This window comes from Diadema antillarum, unplaced genomic scaffold, assembly GCF_040938485.1.
Source record: "Diadema antillarum isolate AM-2024a unplaced genomic scaffold, OU_Dant_1.0 seq00000731_RagTag, whole genome shotgun sequence".
Classification (NCBI taxonomy): domain Eukaryota; kingdom Metazoa; phylum Echinodermata; class Echinoidea; order Diadematoida; family Diadematidae; genus Diadema; species Diadema antillarum.
In genome coordinates this window covers 180563-198182 of record NW_027271632.1, presented here as the reverse complement: position 1 = coordinate 198182, position 17620 = coordinate 180563, and the positions used below count along the sequence as shown (strand labels likewise).

General features: G+C 39.5%; 1 protein-coding gene across 1 annotated transcript; it reads left to right on the top strand.

Annotated features, from left to right (window-relative positions):
• The first annotated feature begins 1214 nt into the window (after positions 1-1214).
• Positions 1215-15235, top strand: LOC139738216 (uncharacterized). Its single transcript, XM_071648871.1, has 13 exons — positions 1215-1420; positions 2436-2670; positions 3067-3582; positions 4732-5440; positions 6011-6148; positions 8321-8471; positions 9234-9443; positions 10373-10685; positions 11373-11575; positions 12108-12239; positions 12533-12715; positions 14229-14354; positions 14892-15235. The coding sequence occupies exons 2-13, from the start codon at positions 2466-2468 to the stop codon at positions 15060-15062; spliced, it is 3057 nt and encodes a 1018-aa protein (XP_071504972.1). The 5' UTR covers positions 1215-1420; positions 2436-2465; the 3' UTR covers positions 15063-15235.
• The last annotated feature ends 2385 nt before the right edge of the window (positions 15236-17620 follow it).

Below are 17620 nucleotides of genomic sequence, written 5' to 3'. Positions count from 1 at the left end.
TATCTATGGATCGCGAAAGGATTCTAAATCGAATATTAAAGTTTTAGTGTTGTTTACTGATCGCACTCATCTGATTTTCACACTAACACAGCATCCATGAAAGAAGGATGGATCGCCCCCGGCACAACCGGCTAAAATGAAATCTTCACGAAGTCAGAGAGAGAAAAAAAACAAACACAAACCACAAAACACAAAACAATACAAAACAAAACAAAACAAGCAAACAAACAAAAAAACAAGCACACAAAAACAGGAAAAACAGAAAAATGCCAACTTTGAGTATAGAAGAGAAACGTCAACAACTTTATTTCTCTTCATCATAACGTTGCCAATTAAGACATTTGTTTTGGTTGGTTTTTTTTTTTCACTCTACCAGCAATAATTCATTAAACACCACTCGCAATTCAAATACGAAGCCATGATAAAAAGAAACAACACCGGTCATCTGGCCAGTTTAACAAAGACCCCGATAGGCCCAGCAATCTTCAAGTGAATAAGAGAGAGAGAGAGAGAGAGAGGGAGAGAGAGAGTGTGTGTGTGTGTGTGTGTGTGCCGCAGGGGGGGGGGGGGGGAGGATTGGGATAGCACCAAGATATGAAGTCAGAGTTTTGACAAAGCACTGATTTCATTGAAAACTTTGAAACAAATTATTCAAATGTATGCATATAAAAAAGAAATCATCAAGTCGGATATCAACATGAAATTCGGCAAGTGCGGCAAAAATCATGTACCGGTAAGTGTGTGTATATATATATATATATATATATATTTATCTTTTTTTAACGATACCACAGTGAAAACCTCTGCCAAAATAAGATTGTCGAAGTCATGAAGCATAACAGAAAGTAAAATGATTACCGGTATATGCATGAGCGATATAGACCCTTTTGTTGGCATTTTATTCAGATACCCCGTAGTGGTCAATGATTAAGTCCCTTGTTCTTTTCCTTATCTTTTTAGTTATTTTTCCTTATTTGGCCGTAATTTTACATACGAAGTTAAAGATAAGTTTGTAGTGTCTGTCAAATTATAAAGTTTTTTTTTTCTTTTCTTTCCTTTTTTTACCTATAAAATCACACTTGCTTTGTCTCTGCTGTAGCTAAAATGTGGATTTTTTTTATAGTGACTTTCTTGGCGTTCCATATGAAGTTCTTGTTTTGGACACAAATAGAAACGTACGTATTGATCAGTCGCGTACATTCACAAACGAGGTAAGCGGCATTGCGCCACAGCAAGAAAGTGTAGTCCAATTTCGAGGGAGCACCGTTGCACGTACTGAAAAGTATAAACACTGATGATACCATGCATTTTCAACCACTTTTTACCCAGCCCCTGGCTGTGGAACACGCGAATGCCCGAAGAAGTGATTGGATTGCTATTAAAGCTCGTTTGTGTGGCACCAGACCGAGAAATATTACAAGTAAGTTCTTCGTAATAAATAAGATAGCCTAATAATATAAAATGAATTTATTGCACCGGTAAAATTTACCGGTAATAGGAGTTTAAAGGCGTATTAAACCGTAACCAAACATTACAAAGTATACTAGGCAGGTGTCATGTTCATAGCTTGACCGAAAGATCGGTCTGTAAATTTTATCTGTCCGTCGGGGAATGTATCCGCGGAGACTGCGTCTGGCTTCACGGATCCCGTGCTGGAGGACAGCGTTAATGGCAAAAAAATAAAAGACTCCTCCGGACAGACGGATCTTTCTGTCTAGACTAGTCTAGTTCATAGCTAAATAAACAGGAGTCGATGACATAATTGAGAAAAAGACTGCTCCACGCCACGATCGTACAGGAGGAGTAGCTAGAGACTGGTACTGACCATGGTAGAATCCAATTACAGGCTTACAGCATGGTGTAGTTAACATTATAGTACCGCTACGGATACATTTTCTGTTGACAAGTCTGCATGAGGGGGTTCATGAGTATGCTTGCTTGTTTGGGGAACATGTAGGCCCTACTGCTACATATCCCTCAAAGCACAGCCTGCCCGCAGGCTGAAATGTTTGGACTTGACAATAGGACTAGGAGAGAATGCATCCTTCATCATTGGTCCAGAAGCTTCAGTCTGCTTCCTGGACCCCTGGGGGATATTTCACTGAAAGTTAATGTGTATGACTACTTTGACCAGACTTTGTAAAAATGCTTAATGGGCATTGTACGTACACAATACAATAGACTCTAAAAAATTACTGACCTGCCAGATAATGTGACCATACACCCAATGGTGAATTGTATATTTGCAGTTTGGAGATGAAGAAGAAGAAGATGCACATTGAAACTTTCAGACATGGACACTGGGATGAGAATCCAATTTCCAATTGTTCGATTATCCCAATCCCCCACCTCTACAGGCTACACCCTCTACCTGTCATTCAAAATGTTATAGATACTGTTTACAACTCCCAACAACTCATTTTCTTTCAATTTAGGTAACGAGACTGTGACATCTTTTGGCCAAAATGGTGCAGCGTCGGGGAAAAAAATTAGGTGTTGCAACAGGGCAAACAATGCGGAACTGGTTGTGTGTCCGCCGGAAGTGTTGCCCTCGCCTCAACCTTAAAGACCAGAATGTCATCTTGAAGTCCCTCAATTTTGGGTCTGATAGTGTGTTGAAGGATTATGCCACAGCAGTTGATGATGGGGGTTTGGAGACAACCAGGGAAGGTGAGTATTTTCCCCCCTTTGACTACATTGTAAATGCCCAAAATCACCTAAATGAGCAACAATGCAGCAAAAACTTGGTAATGAATGGAGTTATATTTAAGAAAAAGTAACAAGGTATGACTGTTTTTTGTTGGGGGGGGGGGAATTGAATATCCTAGCTCTTTTGTGCATTTCACGGGATATCTTTTGAAATGAGTCACTGAAATTCTGAATTCACTGAAAAGTACTCTTCTTCATGTGCATGATTATGAATGTAAACATATTATATTGATATTGTCTAATATTGTCATGAAGTGAAATAATCAGGCCTTCATTTTAGTCACACATGAACAAAGATATTACATATCTAATGTGACTTTTGATTGATGTGAGTTCTTTTATTGATTTCCATGCCAGATGTCTGGATCAGACAGGAATTAGTCTTGTACTCTTTGAATAAGCGCAAGAGATGGCTCCTGCCCGACATCATTGCAGAGAATATTGCAGATGAGGCATTTCACGAGGAACGCGATTACAGAGTTGCCTTGGTTGAACGGCACCTCTACTCCCGCTTCAGCAGCAGCACAGTGGCAGATTGCAAAGCTGTCCACAACTCGCGTGCCTCACAGAAGTGCAGGAAGGCGAGAGGAAACAGGTTCTCTTATGAAAACGACCTTAGGATTAGCCAGGCAACAGTACGTAATAGAAGAGCAGAACTAAGAGAGCGGCGTCTGGAGCGGGCGCGCACAGGAAGGAGGATTGAGGTTGAGGGCAGGTACCCACGATGGGACAGGCCCCACCACCAAGGGATGGTGGCGCCAGGAGAAGCAGAGATACGATATGAAGTTATTACACCAAGGCGCAAATATCAGTTCCCTTGGAACACTGAGAAGGAACAGAACCTGGAAGATTTAACAAGTCCTGGATGGTTTCGTAAGTAGTGCTGCATTGCATTTTTCCTTTGCCAGGCTTAGCAAAGAAATTTAATCAGGTGTGAGTTTCTTCAGTTTGTCTCCCTCTACAAATTAGATTTGTTAAGATCGCAACTGCAGGGGGCGTTTCATCAACAAGTTCGTCTGAGGTTTTTACCGACAAATTTGCAATCAGCCAATCAGACGCAAGGATTTCAGTAGCTTTTCAAATTTGTCGGTGAAAACCTCCGACGAACTCGTTGATGAAACACCCCCCTGATCTGTAAATTAACAAACATGTCGGAAAAAAGTTGTGATCTTAACAAATCTAATTTGTAGAGGGAGACAAACTGAAGAAACTCACGCCTGAACCTTCACCCCTCTGAATAATATCTTTCTTTCATTTATCAAGAAATTTAATGTTTCCATGTGAAGTAAATGTGAGTAATATAATACTTGTGATGGTAATGCACACAAAAATGAAATCAAATATGCAATCATAAAAGAGACATCACTCATTATTCTACTTAAATGTATGTAGTGAATAAACATAGAGCATACATACCTGTTAGGTCTATAGAATCATCTAAAGATAGCATCAAGTGATCAACAAAATAATTTCCAGACCTCAAGTTTAGGTTTGTTTGTTGTTGTTTTTTGGGGGGTTTCAAGGGAAAAGGGCAAAAAACATGCACAAACACACACAAATTTCAAAACAGAGGTTAAAACTGTAGTGCATACACAGCAGAATATAAATGGGTTGTTATTGCATGCAGTTTGCATTCATACATCCTACACAAAAGTTGTATGTGGCAGCCATTGTTGGTAAAGTAAAATTTGTCCTTATCTTTTTTTTTTTATTCACATGTCTAGTAAGCAAGTGATTCTTATGCACAGAAAAGAAATGAGATGACAAAGTCAGATTGAAAATGAACCATATCTAGGCATTTCAACCAAACATAGCCATACCTCAAAGTGGATATACAGTATATTTACAAATATGAAAATGTCATCAAAAGATAAGTACTGTATATAGTTCTTATCACAGTTATACCACAAGTTCTGAGGAATTACTGTTTGCTTGATGCATTCTATCATTGAAACATGCATATATATGACTTCAGCTGATTTGTACGAGGTTTATATTTTTGTGGTTTGGTGTTTCTTCCAGGGTGGTACAGAAGACGTGAAGCAGAGCTAGTAGGACATCCGCCTGTCAAAAGGAAAAAAGCAGATCTGTGGGATGACCCAAAATGGGATGGAAAAGTCTCTAACAATGGCTATGTTAATGAGGAAGGCGAAGTACTGTTTTCAGCCAACGATACAGATGAGTGCAACGAGTACATCAAACGTGGAGAAGACGTAAAGACATTTCTCGGTTCATTCATCACGCAAGGACGTCGTAACAAATCCAAGAATGGTGCAGGTAGGAGGAAATCGAGACTGCCAAAAAGAAATGGAGAGGCTGAGTTTGTAGACTGTTCGAACACTGCCACATCGCATCCAACAATGCAGTATGGCAAGGGCAGTGCAATCTATGAGCCCAAGGAAATGTTCGCTGTGGAGACTGTTGACTCTGAGGACGAGGCGAAGCATAGCACCTCAGATGCGTCTGACAGTGGCTTCGACTCTGATGGTTCCCTGCCCACAAACCTGGTGGAGGATCCTGTCGTCTCCTGGATAGACCTCGGCAGGATTCCGTCAGACGCTGTGCTTCCTGACTCGCTGAAAAGGGACTTTGCGAATGGCTACGTGGAAGGAATGGCCGATCCAAGGAGGTTTTCTGTGGCTGTCAAAGGAAGCAGCATCGGGTACATCACAGCTGTGTTTACCGTTCAGGAAGACCTCTCCGAAAAGCCTTCTGATGCTGTTAATCTGAGGTAGCTGCAGACAATTTGTGATACTTTGTTTTGTATGATATAAGATATAATCTTTAAGTAAGCAGTCCTATACGGGTGACTCCCATTTAAACCAATTTCTTGAGGCCAGCAATTTTCTTTTGTTATATATGTCAGATTTCATTATTACCAAATAAAGTGTACAAAGATATGTAGATAATCGTTTTGGACCTTAATTTTTACTTCTTTGCAATGAAATTTCTTAGAACTATGTTTGCTATAACAGGAATGTTATTTTTACACAGGTTTAAGAGTATGAGGAGCTTTTTTTTCATCTGTTATGTACTTTATGTCATCTCACTGTTATTTCTTCTTCTTTTCTCATGCATGTTTGTGTATCACTAATGTTATAGTTATCATTACATGATAAATGATATCATTACTATGTATGCACTTATGAAAAATAACTCCTGCAATACTATATGATGACTCTGTTGATTTGACTGCGTGTGAGATAGTCGACTTGATAGAATACAGTGAATATGACTGGTACTGGTATGAGAAATAATCCTCACAACTTATAATCTCTCCCTCCCCCATCCCTTTTTCCAGGATGCGACTTTGCAATGCAAACATTCCACTGGATGAGCTACACTCTGCAGGACAGGGTCTGTCATGTCCAGAAACTGACCCTCCGTCTCTTGTGCCCTTATTGCAGGAGGTGCAAAAAGCTGTGTCCTCTCTTGAGCGGTATGCTGTCATATTTTGAGCTTCCTCAGTGTAATAGTGTCAGAGGCATTATCTATTTATTTTTTTTATGCCTCCACCACGAAGTGGTGCCGGAGGCATTATGTTTTCGGGTTGTCCGTCCGTCCGTCCGTACGTCCGTACGTACGTCCGTATGTACGTCCGTCCGCTTTCGTTTACGTGATAACTTGAGTAATATTTACTGGAATTTTACCAAACTTGGTCCAAGTATGAAGTATGATGGGGCAATGATTTGATTAGATTTTGGGTGCAATCGGCCAAAGGTCAAAGGTCAAAGGTCAAGGTCAAATCATGAAATTGTATTCGTTTACGCGATAACTCAAGACTGGATGGAGCAAATTTCACCAAACTTTGTTGGAGGATGATGTATGATGGGACAATTACTTAATTAGTTTTTCAGTGAAATCGGACAGAGGTCAAAGGTCAAAGATTAAGGTCAAATCCTAAAATTTATCTGTTTACGTGATAACTCAAAACTGGATGAAGCAGCTTTCACCAAACTTGGTCCAAGGATGATGTATGATTGGACAATTAAGGGCTTTTTACACTTGTGTTTCCTAACCCCGGACTTTCTCTGACCCAGGACTATCGTTAGTCCCGTACCAATTTTTTCAGCTTTTTACACTCGCCAATTAGTCCCGTACTATCTCTTGTCCGGGGCTAAGGAGAAAACTGACCTTTTTACACTCGTATTTCTTAGCCCCGGACTTTCCAAACCACATGAATATTCATAAATACGCTGTGTACTGTACACTTACACGCATGCACCGGCAGCACTTGATTACCTCGTTTCTGATTGGTCAGTGAGGGTCGGACTTCGTCTCCGTCGCTTAGCCCAGGATTATTTTTTCGTTCTGTTTACACTCACTTGCTTGGCACCGCAATTGCGGTGCTAGCACCGCAATTGCGGTGCTAACCCCTGCTATTTTGCAGGGCCAGATAGTACCGTACTATCGGTGGGGCTAGCCCACTTTGGCAAAAACGAGTGTAAACAGAAAGTGGGCTAAGGATAGTCCCGTACCAACGGTGGGGCTAAGGCCCCCCCCCCCCCTTAGCCCCACCGTTAGTCCGGGGCTAAGCAAAAATTTACAAGTGTAAAAAGCCCTCAAGTTGAGTAGATTTTAGTGACATTGACAAGAGGTCAAAGGTCAAAAGGTCAAGGTCAAATGCTAAAAATGTTGCTATTTCCCCCATATCTATGCAATGCCTGCAGTTATTTTCTTGAAACTTAGTGTTGACATGTACTACTGCATAAAGATTCTCCAGAGAGAGTTTCATGTCATAAGGTCAAAGGTCAAAAGGTCAAAGGGTAGGTGAAAATATTGCAATATCACTTTTCTCGCAAATGGTTCAATGTATCTTCATGGAACTTGGTACCTATGCATGTACTGACTGGCAGGGATTATCTAGGGAATTTAGGGGTCATGGGTCAATAGTCAGGGGGTCAAAGGTCAAGGTCAACTCCTCAAAATGTTACTATTTCCCTCATATACTAGTATATGCAATGATTGCATCATTAGTTTTAAGATTTAATATATGTACATGTATTACTTAATGGAGATTCTCTTGGAAATTTCCAGCCAGAAGGTCAAAGGTCAAAGGTTAAGGGTCAAAGGTCAGTTTTAAATGAAAAAAAAATATATATTTTGTACTGTAATTACACTCTTTCTTCATACCTTGAAGATTATACTCAATGCATAAACTTATAATAAGGTCGGTCAGAAGTCCAGTAAAAATTTTCAATTCCCCAAATATGTGTACCTGCACTCTTTAATAGACAATTATAGCAAACCCAGTTCATGGAAAGTGATCATTCAAGATATTTCTGACAAACCTGTTAATTCGATATTTTGCCAGTTATGTGAAACTGTCATCACACATTGTGAAGACATTGTACTATACATCTATTGGGAGAATCATGCATTATGGCGGAGGCATCAGTCGCCATAGCGACATTTCTAGTTTTCTAATGATACTTGGTACTATCATTTAAATGAATGAATGAATAAAGGATTTATCTATTTTGGCATGAACTCTGACAGAACAGATGACAAAATAATTAGACTTGTGCAAGATTCATAAGTTTTTATTTAGAGTTACTCAGTGTGGAGCGTGATGTAACTTGTATTACTCATCATTTATATTGCACAACAGGAAAGGAAAAGAGAACTGTGTCTATCCAGCAATAGTGAAGCCAGGCATGACATGGAACATATCACAGTCTCTTATGGGATGGACTACAGACTTTGGCACAACTGAGGATGTCCATTTACAACTTGAGGCCGAAGCTGTCTCACAAGAATCGGTAAGGACGAAATAGAAACCATGTAATGGCAGGGGCTTATCAGATACTTCTTCTATCAGCAGCAATCAATCACCTAAGGGTATACTAAAAACAAAAACAAAAGAATAAAAATGCAAGTACATTGAATTTCACATACTGTGATGATTTTCATAGAAACACTTCATACACTGTTCCTTTCTAGCCCATAAGTCTGATGTCATAACTCTGTGAAAGTAAACAAGAATGATAGCAACAATAGGATACACTATGGCCAAAGGAGGAGAGGATTAGTTGCTATTTGAAAACAATCAATAATCATGCCAGAGTTTTATGCTAATTGACCAACTGCAGAACAAATAAGTACGGGGTAAAGGAACATTTTGAAATGCACCGTGTACCCTGTAAATAACAGTAAGAAACACGTTACCATCATAATTTGGACGTGTGGTCCCTTTCCATGTTTGAGCACACTCTTATCTGGATATCAAGTGTTCACAAAGTGCAGAATTTCCGGTAGCTAATACACATGGGTAATAGCTATCGTGCAAAATACTAAAACACTGACTGAGTATGCATACTAATCAATGCTCACATGTGCAGAGAAGAAATAATGCTGTGTAATTGCTTTGACAAGAATTTGTGTTCATGTAATACTATGACATCTCCAATTTATGTAGCCAAAATAATTGCAACATGGAATTTCCTGTCATATTTTAGTTGACTTGTAGGGGCATTCAGCGTTGAGGCAGGAACTGATATGTTGTCATCTTTACATTCATATAGGACGCCACAGTGTTGGAAGACCACTGCACCTCTGAGGGTTCGAGAGAGGACTTCTGTGGAATCTGCTATGAGAGTCGATCAGCTCCATCTTGCCTTGGTGGTGATGGGGGATTGGCCCTGTTGCCATGCCAACACTGGTTCTGTGAAGAATGCTGGGTGCAGCATATCGTGAGCAGGGTCCAGATGACTGAGACGGTCATTCACTGTCCAGTGAGTTTCAGAGTTGATTTTTCTTATTTTTTTTTTTTATATGATACACTTGGATTAGACCCCCCCCTTTTTTTTTGGATATGCCAATTCAAGTGTCATATACAAAAATTGTGATAGAAGTTCACTAATATGCAATATCATTTATTTGTCTCTGTTTATCTAACCATCCAACAGTAGCTTGCACGGAATGGACATATTTTGGTCACGTCTGAATCATTTATGCTTTTCTGCAGAGGAAACTAAAATTTAATAGTGGTGATCTAAACAAGAACATTAGTATTGACAACCCACTAAAGAAAAAAAAAATTATATCTGCTGTAGTTCATGTGTTAATGAGACATGCAATATGTGTGTGCTATAAGTTTTGGATAAAATTACCTGAGAAATTAAGATTTAGATAAGGACATATCATTGAAGTCACAACAGAGAGGTTTCACTGAAATCAAAATTAATAAAGCTGGGATGAACATCAAGTCCCATTACCTTTGTTTTCGAAATGCAGTTCTTAATATTTTGTTCCTTACATGCATATATCCTTGGCATTAGTGTTCTATGTATTTTGTATGCTATATTGTGTGGGTTTTGTGAGTTATTCTTCATCATCATCATGTGTACCCTCATCAGCCAAGACATTTGTATGTAAGCATCCATTATGATGTATTGGGATTGTATGTTTCTGCCCTTAAGTACACTTGTATTTGATAATTTTTTCATTTTTATATATCACCTCTCAGATCTTTGTGTAAGTTTTTGGTGCTGTATGGACCATAAACATGAGCCCATTCTTCAGAGTCTGTGGCAGCTGAGAAGATCACATTGGAGGCTATTATTTCTTCTTTGGTTTTGTTTTGTCTTGTTTTTTAATGTCTATGACAGATGAGATAACTCTTTTTTCCTGACCCTCATGATGGCTTTTCCTTTGGTTATAGGCGTACAAGTGCCAGACAGTGATGGACAGGACCACGTTGCTCTCCATGCTGCCGGACAGTCTGGTCAGCCTCCACCTTGCTCGTCTCCAGGACAACCGCATCAGCCTCCACAAGCAGTGGAAGTGGTGTCCAAACTCCCGCTGTGGTCGCCTCGTCAAGGTTGGAGTCCCAGAGTTGGGTTCAGCCAGTGGTGTAGGGCTGCCAGTCCTCTGTGAGTGTGGATTGAGGTGGTGCTCCCTGTGTCAGAAGGAGGCACACTGGCCGGCTAGCTGCAGGCAAGCTTCCAAACACTGGGAAGCCCTGGATGTAAAAGGTAAGAACTGCTCCAGCTCTCTCTTAGTGGTGACAGACTGAGAGACAAATGCAGAAAATTATATCTTAAGGTTTGGACTCATCTGGTCAGACTTGTCCTCTTGTAATATAACTGTGGTACATTGTACAATGTCAAAAGTTTGATCAGAATACATTTGCTCAATATCGTATGTGGAATATCTAAATGTGTTCATTTATGAAATTGTTCTCAACTTACCACTTGCCACTTTTTGCATATTTACCTTATGAAAAAAGAGGGACTGTTACATTAACGAAAAACAAATGTGTCACCATGAATAAGTTATGAAAACCATACATGCAAGAGATATGTAGCATTGAAACTGGAAATGTGATTTTCCCTCATATTTGGAAAGCAGCTGGCTTTGTGAAATTATTGTTTAGTAGATGACATTTATCAATTGTATTTTTGTACCACCTTAGAGTGTAAACACTCATAAACCCAAACCTTTGAGGAAATTAGACCCGAAAGAAATATCACTTGACTTGTTCCATGTTTTGAAAGAATTAGAAAATGAAGTAACCAAATATGGTTGCAAGAGAGCAGTGGGCTTCTTTGATTTTACAGCTAATTTAACCCTTGGAGACATGGTTGAAAACACCCTTTAGATGAATTCTTTGCCTGAGACACTAAGTTGTTGGTCACCGTTGGTTGTACATCCCTTTACAGCTGAAGAAGACAGTGAGCGGGTCAGGAGTGTGGATGTGAAGAGGTGTGCCAAATGCCAGTATCCCATAGAGAAGTTCCATGGCTGTTCTCACATGATGTGCAGGTGTGGCTTTAGCTTCTGCTGGGAATGTCTTTGTGCGTGGGAAGAACACAAATGGGATAGAGCTGACAGTCCGTGTCCCAAGAATCCCGAAAATTTGGAGGTGAGTCCCTTTTTTCTTGCTGCTGTAAATTCAGGTATCTTACAGCAGTTGTTGCATGAGATGTTTAAATGTCCTGGCACTTTTTGCTCATGTTGGGGTGGGCCAGTTTCATTGAATGTCATTTGTTTATGATTTGGCAGTGACGCTCTACCTGTGCATACCCCCCCCCCCCCATGAAAAAAAAATATATATATATATTATCATATTATATTATATCAATTTTTCAAGTTCATGCATTGAAATATTCCACATTTTCAGTGCTGGACATAATAGTTAATTGCAAAATGATAACACAACAACAAATTTTGTATTTGATCAGGAGTGGATAAACATGAAATTGTTCACTTTCAACTTGTTTCGGGAAGTCTTTTTTTCTGTAAAAGAGGCCTTTTTCAGAATGGGTATCATAGTGAGTGAGTGTAGAATAATCGTATGCATGAATCGTATAATTGTTTACCAGTCTCAATGAACACTTCACCTATTCTTCGTTTTTTTTCTTTGTGTGTGTGTGTATGTCTATTTACCCTTTCAGACGATATGGCTCTTCCATCGGCGGCGATCTGCAGCCATCTTCAGTGAATATGCCATTGAGAACCGATTAAAAGTGAAGCGCGAGGTCATCGTTCAGAAGCACAGAGTAGCCCGGGCTCTTGCTGCGAGAATGGTAAGCCTGGTTGGTGTAGTTATGAGCTGTAACTTCGTAAGCAGGTGGCTGATAGAGATTGTAGGAAAGTGCTCATAGTATTCTTGAGGAATGTGTTCATGTTTCCAGGACTTGGTGGGTGTGAGCTTTGAAAAGCAGTCGGCCGTCTAGCCTCAAAGAATTTCATCTAAAAGTTGAAATTTGACACATCTTTTTTTTTTTAAGTTTTTGTCTCAAAGAATTTGATGATCCGGTTAAAATTTTACCCTTCATACCACTTATACTCATCTCTTACTCTGTGTTGTCTTCCCCAGTTTTTGAACTCAGACTGCAAGCCATCTCCCGGACTTCAGGATGACCTCAGGGTCATCACAAGTGGTCACTTCAGAGGCGATGGACAAGAAAGTCTGATGACATGGTGCAACAGTGAAGAGGAGCAGCAGAGATTGAAGGAGCTCCTCGGCGAGGCATATAATATTGTCATCTTCTCAGTGGAGGTAAGAGCCATTATTTGTGCTTGCTTCCATTCTTGTTTAAAGACAATAAAAAGTTTTGGTACCTCAAAAGTTTCCCTGAATTTCCGTGTTTCAGGTTAAAGTACCTTTCATATAACTAACACTGTGAGACTTACTCACCCCAAAGTGCTCTCATTTCTTAGTAATCATGCAATTAACTGCGACCAGCAGCCACATACGCATAGCGTAATGGGGCTTCGCATTGTAGCATTCAGGATCATGACAGATTTAGTATCGCGGGTAAATATTTACTTAAAATCAAAAAAATTCTTCAATTTGAAGACTTACCAATTAAGTTGAAGTATTGAAAACAGGCTTCGGGCAACGTTTGGTTCTGCCAATAATCCCTTTCTGTTCGAATTGATGACTGAATGTGACTCGGTCGAGAGGACCTTGGGAGAGCTACATACACTGATTACTACGGCCAGCGCATGCGCACACATCACATGCGAACATATTTCAAATCCATGAACGGATAAGATGTTTGTGTGTGCATGCGCTGGCCATCAATTCAGTGTAGCTCTCCCAAGGTCCTCTCGACCAAGTCACATTCAGTCATCAATTCCAACAGAAAGGGACTATTGGCAAAACCAAACGTTGCCGGAAGCCTGTTTTCAATACTTCAACTTAACTGGTAAGTCTTCAAATTGAAGAAATTTTTGGATTTTAAGTTGATATTTACCCGCGATACTAAATCTGTCATGATCCTGTATGCTACAATGCGAAGCCCCATTTAGCTATGCTTATGGGGCTGCTGGTCGCAGTTAGCTATGCATATGGGGCAGCACGCTGCTGGTCGCAGTTATCATGCAATAATGGTTTCGTACAATACGTGTACTACCTCGCCGCCATACGGTGGCGGCTCTGGTATGAAACCATTATTGCATGATTACTAAGACATGAGAGCACTTTGGGGCGAGTAAGTCTCATAGAGTTAGTTACTGTAAAACGAGAAATTTTCGCGTGCATTTTAATTTCGCGAATTTCGCGAGCGCCAAAATTCGCAAAATTAAAATGCACGCGAAAGTTTTTGCCTACACTACATGCATTGAACACCAGTGGCAATTCGCGAAAATTTCATGCCACAAAAAGGGCTGTCGGCTCCAATTCGCGAAAATTTCATGCCGCGAATATATCATGTTTTACAGTATATGAAAGGTACTTTAACCTGAAACACAAACTAGAGGACAAGGAAAGTCAGGGAAACTTTTGAGGTACCAAAACTTTATATTATCTTTAATATGTGGAGCATGCGTTAGTAGAAGTGTGTCAACTTTTTGTGAATACACTGAACTGAGCTGTATTTTGAAAGGTCTTTCTTATATAGCTGTTGGTATTCATACTCCACTATGTGTGGAATATTAAAAAGAAAAGCAATTTGAAATGCAAAAGTAAGAACACTCTTTTATGCAGTCATAATTGTTATGTTGTCATGATTGTTACGTTCAGGTTGCAAATTTTGAGTTCCAACGGTGCTATCTAATTTCAAACGCAGATCCGAGGACTGTTGGAGTACCTGTGTGTCTTGCTGTGGAAAGGTCCGATGAAGCTAAGATTGGGTCAGAGTGGGTGGAGACAAATGGTGAAGAGACTGATGTTCATCGTAGCCCAGATTGAGGAGGTGAGTGCAGTGACCTCTAAACCCTGGTGTACTTTACATGAACCCCATGACTATTGTCAGGTGTCACAACCATCCAGCAATAGCTGCCATTGGATTTAATATGACATGATAATTTTCCATTCATGGATTTGATTGACCTTTGAACCAAAACTTGCATTTCAAAAGGTCATTTGGTGGTGTTGAAAAGATACTATCAATGCTCATGAAGGTAGGATCATCACGTTCATTTCAAAGTATAGCCAGATAGTATGTTTGACATTTTATGATGATCGTTGGTTTTGAGCCAGTTATTTTCATACTCATCATGTCTTAGACTGTGAGGTGTGTTTGTGCTCAGGATGCACAGTGTATCGGGAGAAATTGTTAAGGATGGGCTACATAACATTTGTATTCCTCTCGGGTTAAGGAAGTTGTCAAGTATATGTGTGTGGTTTGATATAACAATTTATATCGCAGAATTATAACGTATCATCCAAATTCATCCATGGCATGGAAGATCTTACCCTCTCACTTAACCCATCTTTACCCATATTGCAGCTACTTGATGGACAGCAAGATCTCCACCTACCACCAGGGCAGATCTGGAGGAGACTCGGCCTGCTGGTCAGGAATGGTTTGTCCTGTGTGAAGGACATTGCCAGAGCCATGCCCCTGGTGCACAAAAGGCTGGAGGGCAGAGGGCAAAGGGTGAAGGTCACAAAGGAGTAAAGAGGAAGCAGCAGCCATCATCCCAGGGAGAATCGTTGGCCTCTGCAAACAAATCCAGGCAGAAGGAGAGAATGATGTGTGCTTGATGGTCACATTTGCGTGAATTGCAACATTTTCTCCCATTTGTTGAAGAAGGGAGGCAATGTTTAGGGCATGGCATTTTTGTGACTGAAATCTGCATGGATGAAAGTGCAATAAAATTCATTTACCTTCAGTATGTTCAGAGTGGAATCTAGTGAATGTTGAAAAGTCATGTGATATCTGAACTCAACAGAAAGTCGTTTGCAATATAACACTTGTGATGTACAAGTGTATTTCACAGGATGTTTTTACTGTGCAAGATCTCATACCATAATTGTGATGATCTATCCAGAGCTGTCAGCTTCATATGGCAGTCACCATTTTTTATATGATTTTGTCATCAAAAATAAGAAAGTATGTGTGGACCCCTCTGAAAACAAGCCTTTGTCTGTCCCACCCCTTGAGTGGAAAATGAAAATTGAATTGAATTTATATGCAAATCATGTTTTAAGCTGTCTTTAGTATGGTTAAGTATTGTGTGCATTACGTGCAATTTTCCCATCTTTAAACCCAAATGCTGACTACCATATTGGTTGTTGTTGTTGGGTTTGTTTGTTTTTTTGCAATATTCAGTTTTATTCTCTCAAGAAAGTATATGAAGATACACTTTTTTGAATATTTTTTTTTCTGAGATTTCATTGTGCATGATTGATATGTGCAATTTTCCATTTTTTGTTGACCGAAGTGTGATATTGTCTTCAAAAGAAGATAATATATATATTTCTTCAAAGAAAATAATATATACATTTCTTCAAAAGGAAATAATATATATATTTCTTCAAAAGAAAATAACATGTATATAGATATATATGTTTCATTTTACCCTGCAAGATCATATTTCTGTTGATCTGCAGAGATTATCAACTCTGGTTGTGTACCAAATGCACTTTCTACTTTGTTGTTATCTGATTTTTAAAAGCATGCATCTATTATACGTATTGCATCAAAACAAACAGAAAAATAATGCTAGTTAAATTTTCAGTGGATTTGAACTGATATCAGACTTTTGTCTTATGTTTGCCTAATTTAAATGTCCCCTAAAATGCATAATTCAATACTTACTGTTTAAAGTGTTTGGTGGTGCCCCACAAAGTGCCATGATTGATGTTATTGCATTTGTGAAAAAAAAAAGAAATATATATATATATATATATATATTGTAACGAAATTCGGTGGAACCGATTCAATTTAACCGTTTCGATTATGATTTGTTATGATCGATTGTGCCTATAGCATAGAAAATGGGCGATTATCGGAATGTTGGACAAACATTTTAATGTGGTAGTGCATTATTATGAGTTTTAACATTTGTTATTAAATATATGGTTACTTGTTTGTCATGGACAAGTTTGGGTTATTTAATACCAATGCCGGTTAGACCGATGATACATGCCGAATTATAGTAACCATGTACAAGAGATACTGCTAAAATGTATAATCATTGTACGAATTTTGTAACCACGCCAACATTGTAAATAACTTGAACGACTACTTCGGGTATTTTTCACCTCGTTTACGGCTGTGCGGGATTGCCTCCTCATTCCGCGATAGGAGGAGAGGCATATAAATTGGCTGTTGTGTGACATAGTCCGCAACAAGTAGCCCGTGTATGATATATTTCTAATCTGTTAGTGTTTACTTCTATGTGTAATAAACTGTACCATGTGTTCCTTAATTCTTGACCGCTCTGTGTCTTCTTGAGAATTCTATCACCAAGCAGCGATGTGCAGAGTGGTGGTAAATGTTCCTGAGTTGGAGTGCCGTTCCTGAGAAGACCAACTAGCAAGTCATTGGATTCGGGTATAATGGTAATGTGACTTGTCGCATAGTCCGTGCCCAATTCAAGTTCCAGTCGTCCAATACGTCGCCGTTGGATTTCGGGTATAGTGGTAATGTGACTTGTCGCATAGTCCGTGCCCCAATCCAAGTTCCAGTCATCGCCTGAGGAAGTTGGCAACGGTGCGATACAGCACTTTTACCCCGTGCCATCAACGATACCTGTGCCACCATATGGTTGTGAAAGGTGTTCCACGTTAGCGTGACTGAGTTGGTAGCAAAAGTTGGTAGCAGAGTTGGTAACAAAACTTGGTAGCAGAACTTAGTAGCAAGAGTTGGTAGTAAAAGTTGGTAACAAAATAAGTGTACCAATTTAAATCCTCTACAAGTGACGCTTGGGAGTGACATATACTTTAAGTGATGCTGAACTTGGTATGTGTGCCGCTTGTGTTGGTGAGCTGCTTCTGACACAACATAATACATGGTAGCATACAGATTAGTAGTTTTAGTAATTTAAAGGGATCGTTGTAAACTGCAACAAAACGAACCCCGCCTACTCGGCCATCCTGACACGGCTCGCGGAGGCATTTGTATAGACAGTCAAATACACTCTCTTAATTCACGACGAGAAGGCGAGTTCGTCACAATATATATATATATATATATATATATATATATATATATATATATATATATATATA